Consider the following 13,579-nt stretch of genomic DNA (forward strand, 5'->3'; position numbering starts at 1 on the left):
CTCTAGAACCTCAGAGTGATGGTGAGGTCAGCTCACTCATTGTAGGGATAGTTTGTTTGAAGGGAGCAGCAGGGCAGTGCTCTGACATGGTAATAGATGTAGCCAATAATGTAGCCAACATGGGATAGAGTATGTTCACCCAGCAAGGTTTAGAACATTCTATGTAGAGGACGGGGAACGGCATAGTGCTGCGTTTAATCGGAACTTGTGTGAAAAAACACAAGCGCATCCTCCTTGGGAGTTCTCCCACTTCAAAGGGTTGCCTCTGAGCTTTGGCTGGATAACTGAGGCTTTACTGGGATAACAGAAACTAAATAGAGTACGTTTTGATGGGGCATATAGGGAGCTTCCCACTAAAGTAACCAGGGGCAGTGGATGAGATGGTCCGTAGATGTATGATAATTGGCCCAGCTCTAAGGAGCAGCGGGAGCCCAACTTCCCTATTTTTCCCGCTCACCGGCCTCCACTGGTTTGGACCTAATGGCCTCCTGGTAAATTACAGTGGGCTCATAGAGTTCTGCCTACTAGCTGAAGTGGATGATGAAGGCCTATTTCTAACAAGAAACGTCTCTCATTTGTTCTCCTTTTATCCTCCTCTTCAGACTTCTGGTTGTCTCTCTCTTCCAGCACTGAACCCCTGATAAGATCTGGTCATATATTACATATGCAATTAGTACATAGCAATCAGACAAATTAAGTAAGCATTGATCTGATTTTTAAATTTTTCCATTTCCTCAAGATTAGTATTTTTCCATCTTCTCCTTAACCTTTTCTCTATTTTCATGGTCTCCCTCTTCCTCCTACCTCCTTGACTCCTCCACCCCTCTCCTCTCAGAGTACAGTATACTGACGTCGATCTCAGTGCTGTTGAAATAACCTAAGTTAAACTGAGCTAAGTTATGATAAATTAAGCTAAGCTAACTTCATTTAAATTAAGCTAAGGTCATTTAAATTAGGTTAGGTTATAAACTCTGTGATCTTATCTGGGGGTCTGTGTCTCCTATCTCTCCTTGGCCTTGTGCTGTATACTCACTGACCTTGTGTGCTCTTTCCAAGCAAGAATATCCAGGGTTCAGTTGGATCTACTTCAAGGTGAATCAACTAATCACCTATTCTTTTTAGCACAAAACAAATGTGTGTGAATGTGTGACGTGAAGTGTGTATGATTTGTGTGTGTTGTTTTCTCTTCCTTTCACCTTCTTATGCTCAACTGTCGTGGGAGTGTGCGGCGTGGTCTCACCAATTTCTCGGTCCCCAGGGTAACCTCCCACCAGATTACCGCATTAGTCTCATTGACATTGGATTGGTCATCGAGTACTTGATGGGCGGAGCATACCGATGCAACTACACCAGGAAGAGGTTTAGAACGCTGTATCATAACCTCTTTGGACCCAAACGAGTGAGTGGCAGACCAGCTTTACACTTTCCTATTCTGCAAATGAAACAGTGCCTTCAGAAAGTATTCACACCCTTATACTTTTTCCACATGTAGTTGTGCTACAGCCTGGGTTTAAAATGTATTAAATTAATTAATTAAATTAAGATTATTACACTGGCCTACAACCCATGATGTTAAAGTGGAATTAATTAAAATAATAGATCATGAAAAGCTAAAATGTCTTGAGTCAGTAGAGTTAAAGATAAGATAAAAATGTAATAAAAAAATAGAAATAGTAACACAAGGAATAAATAAACAGTGAATAACGAATAAAAATAACAAGTAAAAATAGCATGGCTATATACAGGAAGTAGAAAATAACATGGCTATATATAGGGAATAAAAAATAACATGGCTATATACAGAGAGTACCAGTACCAAGTCGATGTCCAGGTGCACGAGGTAATTGAGGTAGCTATGTACTGTACATATAGGTAGGGGTAAAGTGACTAGGCAACCGGATAGATAATAGACAGTAGCAGCAGCGTATGTCATGAGTGTGAATGTGTGTGTGTTTAGGTAGAGTCCAGTGTGTGTGCATGGAGTCAATGCAAGGGAGTTAGTGCAAAAAATGGTCAATGCAGGTAGTCCAGGTAGCCATTTGATTAGCTATTTATGTCCTGAATACAAAGCATTATGTTTGGGGCCAATAATCCAACACAGCACATCACTGAGTGCCACTCTTCATATTTTCAAGCATGGTGGTGGCCTCATCATGTTATGGGTATGATTGCCATTGGCAAGGACTAGGGAGTTTTTTATGATAAAAATAAACGGAATTGAGCTAAGCACAGGCAAAATCCTGGAGGAAAACCTAGTCCAGTCTTCTTTCTAACAGACAATGGGAGAAAAAATATATATCTTTCAGCAGGACAATAACCTAAAATACAAGGCCAAATATACACTGGAGTTTCTTACTAATACAACACTGAATGCTCCTGAGTGGCCTAGTTACAGTTTTGACTTAAATTGGCTTGAAAATCTATGGCGAGACCTAAAATGTCTGTCTAGCAATCATCAACGACAGATTTAAAGAATAGTTTGCAATTATTGTTCAATCCAAGTGTGCAAAGCTCTTAGAGACTTACCCAGAAAGACACTTTTGTAAATGCTGCCAAAGGGGATTCTAACATGTTTTGACTCAGGGGGTCGAATATTTATCTAATCAAGACATATTAGTGTTTTATTTTACATGTATTTTTTCTTCCACTTTGACATTACAGAGTATTTTGTGTAAATCGTTGACAAAAAAAATCACAATGAAATCCATTTTAATCCCATTTTTTCTAACACAACAAAATGTGGAAAAAGTCAAGGGGAGTGAATACTTATTGAAGGCACAGTATGTACATAAATGTCAATGACTGTATACATAGTAAGTGGAAAAAGCCATCGATCACGTGACACCATTCATATGTGGGGACTCAATAGCGCATTGAAGCCAAATGAAGTCGGTTAAGATAGCGTCTCATGGAGACATAACATACACAGTTTGACCTACTCCAGGAAGTGACCTTGCAGGCTAGCTTAGTGCTGCTCCCTCTCATTGATGAACTCAAGTTGAAGGCTGACCGGGGTACTGAAAGGTGCCATAAGCAAACTAAATTATCCTTATCACCTCTTCTGTGTGAGATTGTCAAATAATCAGTTAAATGACATACAGTATATCTGGTGAATTGGAAGCAATTATTGGCATCATGATTGTCTTCAAAAAATAATAATATTTACACGAAGTTTGACCACGAAGATTAAACTTTTTCCATTCACTATAATTAAGGATCCTGTTTTCTGCTAACAATGTCTGCAGTACCGCGGTCGGCCTTGAACTTTTGTAGCTTCAATGAGTGGGGACAGTTGTTGTCCCCAATGTTTACCATGTCTACTTGTCTCTGTGGGCTCAATTGAATCAAACCTGCATTGCAGTATTTATGCAGTAGCTCTTTTTCCCATGTTCAAATAAACTAACTGACTGGTCTTAGGTACTATATACAAACCTACAACTACTAACCTGGTGGACTCACCTCAGGTAGGCTTTCAGTTTTCAGAAGAAGAAGAGAAGCATGTGTCCATGTGGGATGACGTTTGTAAAGAAATACACTGTATTGATTTTGCTATGGCAGGTTTAATTCCAGCCCATGTGTCTGTGTCTTTGTGTATGTGTGATGGATATGAGGCTGAACTGAATGCTTGTGTGTGTGAGCTGTGAGGGTATGATACGCAATGTGTGGGATTTGGTTTTGACTAACGGTAGTGGGTTGTGTCGTGCTTTTTGTCAGTTTATTCGGGGCTGAATGCAGGTGATGGGATGGTTTGTCGCCTGTTCAGACTGAACAGTTAAAGAAGGTACTGCTGTGTGGACAGGTGCTCTGTAGTAACAGAAACACAAACTGACAAGCCAACTGAAAGCCAACCCGAGCCTCACTTTTGGAGTGATGGAAATGTGGTACTTAATGAACCTGTTTTTTGTATGATCAAAGGTCCTATAAATGAATATGAATAACTATGCAGTCCCTCTGAATGCAGGATGTACATGCATGTCACTCTAACTGGAACCTGCACTAGGGATACGGCCTCATTTTCACACTCTGCATCTCTCACACACTGCTAATAGAAAGCAGTGCTGAACTGCACTACATTATACTGTTACGAACAATGGCTGTGAGATAGAAAGGAGATATTTTATTGTTGATTGTGCTGTTTCAAGGCCTCCTTCAAGACAAGGCTCCTTAAAGAACTGTGGAACAGTCCACGATAGAAGGACTATTGTGTAGAGCAGGATTTTCCAACCCTGTTCCTGGAGAGCTACCATCCTATAGGTTTTCACTCCGACCCTGTTCCTGGAGAGCTACCATCCTATAGGTTTTCACTCCGACCCTGTTCCTGGAGAGCTACCGTCCTATAGGTTTTCACTCCGACCCTGTTCCTGGAGAGCTACCATCCTATAGGTTTTCACTCCGACCCTGTTCCTGGAGAGCTACCGTCCTATAGGTTTTCACATCCTATAGGTTTTTACCGACCCTGTTCCTGGAGAGCTACCATCCTATAGGTTTTCACTCCGACCCTGTTCCTGGAGAGCTACCGTCCTATAGGTTTTCACTCCGACCCTGTTCCTGGAGAGCTACCGTCCTATAGGTTTTCACTCCGACCCTGTTCCTGGAGAGCTACCGTCCTATAGGTTTTCACTCCGACCCTGTTCCTGGAGAGCTACCGTCCTATAGGTTTTCACTCCTACCCTGTTCCTGGAGAGCTACCATCCTATAGGTTTTCACTCCGACCCTGTTCCCGGAGAGCTACCGTCCTATAGGTTTTCACTCCGACCATGTTCCTGGAGAGCTACCGTCCTATAGGTTTTCACTCCTACCCTGTTCCTGGAGAGCTACCATCCTATAGGTTTTTACTCCGACCCTGTTCCTGGAGAGCTACCATCCTATAGGTTTTCACTCCGACCCTGTTCCCGGAGAGCTACCGTCCTATAGGTTTTCACTCCGACCCTGTTCCTGGAGAGCTACCGTCCTATAGGTTTTCACTCCGACCCTGTTCCCGGAGAGCTACCGTCCTATAGGTTTTCACTCCGACCCTGTTCCTGGAGAGCTACCGTCCTATAGGTTTTCACTCCGACCCTGTTCCCGGAGAGCTACCGTCCTATAGGTTTTCACTCCGACCCTGTTCCCGGAGAGCTACCGTCCTATAGGTTTTCACTCCGACCCTGTTCCTGGAGAGCTACCATCCTATAGGTTTTTACTCCGACCAAGTTCCTGGAGAGCTACCGTCTATAGGTTTTCACTCCGACCCGAGTCTAGCGCACCGGATTCACATAATCAGCTGGTTGATAAACTGAATCAGGTCAGTTAAAACTGGGGTTAGAGCAAAAACGTACAGGAGGGTAGCTCTCCAGGAATAGGGTTGGAGAGCCCTGGTGTAGAGCAATGACTATTCCAGCAGTGTGTGTGTGTGTGTGTGTGTGTGTGTGTGTGTGTGTGTGTGTGTGTGTGTGTGTGTGTGTGTGTGTGTGTGTGTGTGTGTGTGTGTGTGTGTGTGTGTGTGTGTGTGTGTGTGTGTGTGCGTGTGCGTGTGCGTGTGTGTGTGTGTGTGAAAAAGAGAGACAGAGGATGCAAGAAACAGAGGTAGCCATCTAGCTTATCTTTGATCTGTTTTGAAAAGATTTGGGCACACTGACAGTCTCATGTTAGATAAAACAGCAGTGGGAAAGCTGGCACGCACACACACAAACACAGACATACACAGACACACACAGTGGTAGGAACACAGCCTTGAAATAGACGCAGATATCAACATCCCCACAGGAGGCCTGAGTTATTTTACCAGCAGTTGGGGAAGTAGATCACATGATGGCTGATGAATACATAATTCATACACGGCCTGCTTTAATACCAGCCTTCCGCTGCATGGAACTCCACTTTGCCAGCCTTGCCCTTACACACAAACACACACCGATGAAAGAGAGCAGGTTACGGTAACAGGTTACTTCACTGAAGAAAAATAGAAATGCAACATGGTCCCATGTTTCATGAGCTGAAATAAAAAAAATGTTTCTCAAATATTGTGTACACATGTGTTTACATCCCTGTTAGTGAGCATTTCTCCTTTGCCAAGATAGTCCTTTCACCTAACAGGTGTGGCATATCAAGAAGCTGATTAAACATTATGATCATTACACAGGTGCACCTTGTGCTGGGGACAATTAAAGGTATTTTACAAATGTGCAGTTTAGTCATATAACACCATTCCACAGATGTCTCAAGTTTTAAGGCAATGTTAATTTCTCTACCATTAGCTGCTTACAATATTGTTTTAGAGAAATTGGAAGTACGTCCAACTGGCCTTACAACCACAGACCACGTGTAACCACGCCAGCCCAGGACCTCCACATCTAGATTCTTCACCTTTGGGATCGTCTGAAGGGGGGTACACTGAGGAGTATTTCTGTCTGTAATGAAGCCATTTTGTGGCGACAAACTCATTTGGATTGGCTGGGCCTGGCTCCCCAGTGGATGCCATCCAAGGCCCACCCATGGTTGCACCCCTGCTCAGTCATGTGAAATCCATAAATTAGGGCCATAAAAAAATTACTTCAACTGTAACTCAGTACAATCTTTGAAATTGCTGCTTGTTGCGTTTATATTTTTGTTCAGTATATCTAAAGACAACTGTTCATCTAGGTTAATGGTTAAAATCTATCTGGAACAGGTTACTGTCTGGTCTAGAACAAGTTACTGTTAATCTAGAATAGGTTACTGTCTGGTCTACAACAGGTTACTGTTCATCTAGAACAGGTTACTGTCTGGTCTAGAACAAGTTACTGTTAATCTGGAACAGGTTAGTGTCTGGTCTAGAACAAGTTACTGTTAATCTAGAATAGGTTACTGTCTGGTCTACAACAGGTTACTGTTCATCTAGAACAGGTTACTGTCTGGTCTAGAACAAGTTACTGTTAATCTGGAACAGGTTAGTGTCTGGTCTAGAACAAGTTACTGTTAATCTGGAACAGGTTACTGTTAATTTAGAACAGGTTACTGTCTGGTTTACAACAGGTTACTGTCTGGTTTACAACAGGTTACTGTCTGGTTTACAACAGGTTACTGTTGATCTGGAACAGGACAGCTGTATTATTTAGTTAATGCATATATTTCTGTATTTGAACATCTGGCTTATTGAGTGTGTGTACATTTGTTCCTTTTGTGTCACTTTATGTGTGTGCATATTTTAAATGTGAAACATTTCCCTTGAGTTTGTTTCTTTCTTTATAACCATGTTTTTGTTACCTTTCCAGCCCAAAGCCCTGAAACTGCTGGGGATGGAGGTGAGTTCCGGGTCACAGTGTCGTTATGATTCATTTACAGTTCAGCCTGGTCTCATAGACGAGACGTAACATAGTAAAAGTAAATGCAGGACACTCAAATTAGCATGATATGTTACGCTTGGTGTGGTTACATAAACCGAAAGGAGGGTGGTTGGTCAGGGTGGATGGGTGGGCGTATAACACAAATGTCTAGCAACCCAAATGTTGCAAGTTTGAATCTCATCACAGACAACATTAGCATTTTAACTAAACCTTCCCCTAACCCTATCTCTTTAACCTAACTTATAACCTTAACCCTTAACCCTAACCCCTAGCCTAGCTAACATTAGCCACTTAGCTAATGTTAGCATTAACCACCTAGCAACCTAGCTGATGTTAGGCACAACAAATTGGAATTCAGAACATATCATACATATTGCAAAATTGTAACATATTGTACGAATTGCAATTCGTAAAATATACGAAATGGATGATGGACATACACAAATGAATACATACCATACAAAACGTAACATATCAAACTAAATGGTTGGAGACAGATTTACGTTTACTATGTCAAATCAAATCAAATCAAATCTTATTTGTCACATACACACGGTTAGCAGATGTTAATTGCGAGGGTAGCGAAATGCTTGTGCTTCTAGTTCCGACAATGCAGTAATAACCAACGAGTAATCTAGCTAACAATTCCAAAACTACTACCTTATACACACAAGTGTAAAGGGATAAAGAATATGTACATAAAGATATATGAATGAGTGATGGTACAGAGCGGCATAGGCAAGATGCAGTAGATGGTATCGAGTACAGTATTTACATATGAGATGAGTATGTAAACAAAGTGGCATAGTTTAAAGTGGCTAGTGATACATGTATTACATAAAGATACAGTAGATGATATAGAGTACATTATATACGTATACATATGAGATAAATAATAAATAATGTAGGGTATGTAAACATTATATTAAGTAGCATTGTTTAAAGTGGCTAGTGATATATTTTACATAAATTCCCATCAATTCCCATTATTAAAGTGGCTGGAGTTGAGTCAGTGTGTTGGCAGCAGCCACTCAATGTTAGTGGTGGCTGTTTAACAGTCTGATGTCCTTGAGATAGAAGCTGTTTTTCAGTCTCTCGGTCCCAGCTTTGATGCACCTGTACTGACCTCGCCTTCTGGATGATAGCGGGGTGCAGTGGCTCGGGTGGTTGTTGTCCTTGATGATCTTTATGGCCTTCCTGTGACATCGGGTGGTGTAGGTGTCCTGGAGGGCAGGTAGTTTGCCCCCGGTGATGCGTTGTGCAGACCTCACTACCCTCTGGAGAGCCTTACGGTTGTGGGCGGAGCAGTTGCCGTACCAGGCGGTGATACAACCCGACAGGATACTCTCGATTGTGCATCTGTAGAAGTTTGTGAGTGCTTTTGGTGACAAGCCGAATTTCTTCAGCCTCCTGAGGTTGAAGAGGCGCTGCTGCGCCTTCTTCACGATGCTGTCTGTGTGGGTGGACCAATTCAGTTTGTCTGTGATGTGTACGCAGAGGAACTTAAAACTTACTACCCTCTCCACTACTGTTCCATCGATGTGGATAGGGGGGTGTTCCCTCTGCTGTTTCCTGAAGTCCACAATCATCTCCTTAGTTTTGTTGACGTTGAGTGTGAGGTTATTTTCCTGACACCACACTCCGAGGGCCCTCACCTCCTCCCTGTAGGCCGTCTCGTCGTTATTGGTAATCAAGCCTACCACTATATATGCCATTTAGCAGACGCTTTTATCCAAAGCGACTTACAGTCATGTGTGCATACATTCTACGTATGGGTGGTCCCGGGAATCAAACCCACTACCCTGGCGTTACAAGCGCCATGCTCTACCAACTGTGCTACAGAAGGACCATTGTTGTGTCGTCCGCAAACTTGATGATTGAGTTGGAGGCGTGCGTGGCCACGCAGTCGTGGGTGAACAGGGAGCACAGGAGAGGGCTCAGAACGCACCCTTGTGGGGCCCCAGTGTTGAGGAGAGGATCAGCGGGGTGGAGATGTTGTTACCTACCCTCACCACCTGGGGGTGGCCCGTCAGGGAGTCCAGTACCCAGTTGCACAGGGCGGGGTTGAGACCCAGGGTCTCGAGCTTGATGATGAGTTTGGAGGGTACTATGGTGTTCAATGCTGAGCTGTAGTCGATGAACAGCATTCTCACATAGGTATTCCTCTTGTCCAGATGGGTTAGGGCAGTGTGCAGTGTGGTTGAGATTGCATTGTCTGTGGACCTATTTGGGCGGTAAGCAAATTGGAGTGGGTCTAGGGTGTCAGATAGGGTGGAGGTGATATGGTCCTTGACTAGTCTCTCAAAGCACTTCATGATGACGGTAGTCATTTAGCTCAGTTATCTTAGCTTTCTTGGGAACAGAAACAATGGTGGCCCTCTTGAAGCATGTGGGAACAGCAGACTGGGATAAGGATTGATTGAATATGTCCGTAAACACACCAGCCAGCTGGTCTACGCTTGCTCTGAGGGCGCAGCTGGGGATACCGTCTGGGCCTGCAGCCTTGCGAGGGTTAACACGTTTAAATGTTTTACTCACCTCGGCTGCAGCGAAGGAGAGTCTGCATGTTTTGGTTGCGGGCCGTTTCAGTGGCACTGTATTGTCCTCAAAGCGGGCAAAAAAGTTATTTAGTCTGCCTGGGAGCAAGACATCCTGGTCCGTGACTGGGCTGGTTTTCTTTTTGTTATCCGTGATTGACTGTAGACCCTGCCACATACCTCTTGTGTCTGAGCCGTTGAATTGCGATTCTACTTTGTCTCTATACTGACGCTTAGCTTGTTTGATTGCCTTGCGGAGGGAATAGTTACACTGTTTGTATTCGTTCATGTTTCCGGTCACCTTGCCCTGATTAAAAGCAGTGGTTCGCTTTCAGTTTCACGCGAATGCTGACATCAATCCACGGTTTCTGGCTAGGGAATGTTTTAATCGTTGCTATGGGAACGACATCTTCAACGCATGTTCAAATGAACTCGCTCACCGAATCAGCGTATTCGTCAATGTTGTTGTTTGACGCAATACGAAACATATCCCAGTCCACGTGATGGAAGCAGTCTTGGAGCGTGGAATCAGATTGGTCGGACCAGCGTTGAACAGACCTCAGCGTGGGAGCTTCTTGTTTTAGCTTTTGTCTGTAGGCAGGGAGCAACAAAATGGAGTCGTGGTCAGCTTTTCCGAAAAGAGGGCGGGGGAGGGGCCTTATATGCATTGCGGAAGTTAGAATAGCAATGATCCAAGGTTTTACCAGCCCTGGTTGCGCAATCGATATGCTGATACAATTTAGGGAGTCTTGTTTTCAGATTAGCCTTGTTAAAATCCCCAGCTACAATGAATGCAGCCTCGGGATGTGTGGATTCCAGTTTGCAAAGAGTCAAATAAAGTTCGTTCAGAGCCATCGATGTGTCTGCTTGGGGGGAATATATATGGCTGTGATTATAATCGAAGAGAATTCCCTTGGTAGATAATGCGGTCGACATTTGATTGTGAGGAATTCTAAATCAGATGAACAGCTCTCACAGTCTCGCATCAGAATGAGATGTTGTTCCATGTTCCTCAAACGTCAAATTTCAAAGTTGTTCCAAACGTTATATTTCAGAGTGTTTAAGGTTAATTTTAGGCAATAACTCAGAATTTTTAAGGTTAGGGTTAAGTTCAGGCATTAACTCCAAATTCTTAAGGTTAGGCATTAACTGTGAATGGTTAAGGTTAGGCATTAACTCTGAATGGTTAAGGTAAGGGTTAAGGTTTGGGATAGGCTTAAAACAAAAGTATCAAAAACAACTTTCTATCACTGGATTCGAACTTGCAACCATCCGCCATCCCGGTCCACAACGCCCTAGCAAAACTAAAACCTACATGAAGGTAACAGAGCTCATTGTTGCCCCAAGTGAACAGTTTCCACGTCATCTCCCGACGTCCTCAGACATAGCTGGACATGGAATACTGACTTGTATCACAGGTGACTTGGCTAGTTACATCCAGGTTGTACAGTTTGGTGTTTTCCCCTGGTTAGAATAACAGAATGCCCCGATATGACATCTTGTCTGTGTACAGGGTTTATGACAATGTAAATACTTTGTGTGACTTGTGTTATTATTTCTTATACAGCATTCTGATACCTTGCATGTTTGTGTGTTTGTCAGTGAAGCAGGCATTACCATGGTGATACCATTACCATGGATATCTCTAAGTAGAAGTCTTTAGTCGATGGGGATACTTAAGGCAATCTGTGAACAAATCAAAATTGAATATATTATTCAATCTAATCTTCCTCATTTTCACACAGTTTAGCTGAGATCAGTTAAATTCACTCCTTTGTCCAAAAATCGAAAATTAATTAATCTTGACTCAGCTGAAGTCTCCCTGTTTAATGAGATATGGAAGTAGTAGGGAAATATCCGAATAAATATTGGAATACATGTCAGAATATCCTAAGCAGACAGACATAAAACACCAAGGCCTTTCTCAGTTCTCAATTGTCAGTACTTTCCACCTTCACTCTGACATGAGTGTAAACCAATAGGCCTTTATCAATACATGGCCATGGTACTACATCCATCTCTCCAAGACCATAGCCAGTGTGAATAATATTATTTGATCACAGTCTCTCTTAATGTCCATCTCTCTCCCTAAATGTGCCAAGGCTGAGCATCACATTCAAAAACCCATTAATCCATTTCTCTGCTCTCGTCCTGTGTGCCATGCGTAAGGATGACATGCCGATCCGAAGGGGTCGTCAGAAGACTACACGGAAGCGGGAGGAGGAGGTGGACATTGACCTGGACGACCCTGAGATAAACCACTTCCACTTCCCCTTCCATGAGTTGATGGTGTGGGCCGTGCTGATGAAGAGACAGAAGATGGCACTGTTCTTCTGGCAGCATGGGGAGGAGGCCATGGCTAAAGCCCTGGTGGCTTGTAAGCTGTGTAAGGCCATGGCCCACGAGGCCTCCGAGAACGACATGGTGGACGACATCTCACAGGAGCTCAACCATAACTCCAGGTACTATAGACCACAAGACAGGCACGCATAGAGTTCAAAACAAACACAGATACTCACACAGAGTTAGACAAGCAATCACAAACATGTAAGCATTTGTAGAGTTTGCCACACTTGGGCATACCCTCAAATTAACCCCTCGCACACACCTTCTCAGCATGCTGAGATAGATGCTAACCAAGTGGTCAGAGTCTATTTTCTAGGCTGAGCGCCACCTATTTCAAGGAAAGTTTTCTTCTAAATGATTAATGTGGAGTTGAGCTGGGAGTCTGGACTGGAGCGGCATCCACACTCCTCCTCTCAGCCTGACCTGCTTTAGATAACACACACATCTCATAGGACTGCCGTACATTTATAGAGCTAATGATAACACATATAGGGTACTCTAGCCAATGACACACATGTAGTTTAATTAATGGTATGTGTGTGGGATGGACCTTCGTGTTAGTTCTTCGTGTGTTCTTGCTCAAGTAAAAATACTGTAATGAAAATGTTGGAAGCTGATTAGAGGGAAGAACTGCCAGGTGGCGCGCACACACACACACACACACACACACACACACACACACACACACACACACACACACACACACACACACACACACACACACACACACACACACACACACACACACACACACACACATTCTCTTCAAAGCCCTGACACCTCTCTTTCTGTCAAGTACAGACCATATTGGTATGTTTGTTCCTCAGAGTTTGGCTGTTGAAGCCTTATCCTAATCCTCTGACTAGTGTTTGGTGTGTGTGTTTGGTGTGTGTGTGTGTGTGTGTGTGTGTGTGTGTGTGTGTGTGTGTGTGTGTGTGTGTGTGTGTGTGTGTGTGTGTGTGTGTGTGTGTGTGTGTGTGTGTGTGTGTGTGTGTGTGTGCGTGTGCGTGTGCGTGTGCGTGTGCGCGCGCGTAGCAGTGCATTTATCTGTACGTTATGTTGATATGTCCAACTGCAATGTAGCCTAGTCCACCAAACATTCACTGTGTGACATCCTATATGTGTGTTTCAGTGAGTTTGGCCAGCTAGCCGTTGAGCTGCTGGACCAGTCTTACAAGCAGGATGAGCAGATGGCCATGAAGCTGCTAACCTATGAGCTGAAGAACTGGAGTAACGCCACCTGCCTTCAGCTGGCTGTGGCCGCCAAGCACCGCGACTTCATCGCCCACACTTGCAGCCAGATGCTGCTCACCGACATGTGGATGGGACGGCTGCGCATGCGCAAGAACTCTGGACTTAAGGTCAGAGGGTTAGGGGTCACACGGTGCATTGTCT

The 13,579-nt window shown here is 43.7% G+C and overlaps 1 protein-coding gene across 8 annotated transcripts in view; it reads left to right on the top strand.

The window, feature by feature from the left end:
• The window catches only part of LOC118370617 (transient receptor potential cation channel subfamily M member 3-like), a 193,082-nt gene that overhangs the window by 156,853 nt on the left and 22,650 nt on the right, over positions 1 to 13,579 (top strand). For 4 of the 8 annotated variants that reach the window (XM_052461302.1, XM_052461307.1, XM_052461303.1 and 1 more), the window contains exons 13-17: positions 1,057 to 1,092; positions 1,259 to 1,399; positions 7,230 to 7,259; positions 12,008 to 12,300; positions 13,317 to 13,545. In XM_052461302.1, the coding sequence (XP_052317262.1) occupies positions 1,057 to 1,092; positions 1,259 to 1,399; positions 7,230 to 7,259; positions 12,008 to 12,300; positions 13,317 to 13,545 (729 nt within the window). The remainder of the gene's footprint in view (positions 1 to 1,056; positions 1,093 to 1,258; positions 1,400 to 7,229; positions 7,260 to 12,007; positions 12,301 to 13,316; positions 13,546 to 13,579) is intronic. The other 4 variants (XM_052461304.1, XM_052461309.1, XM_052461306.1 and 1 more) reach the window with 1 other exon arrangement.

This window comes from Oncorhynchus keta, chromosome 14, assembly GCF_023373465.1.
Source record: "Oncorhynchus keta strain PuntledgeMale-10-30-2019 chromosome 14, Oket_V2, whole genome shotgun sequence".
Lineage (NCBI taxonomy): Eukaryota > Metazoa > Chordata > Actinopteri > Salmoniformes > Salmonidae > Oncorhynchus > Oncorhynchus keta.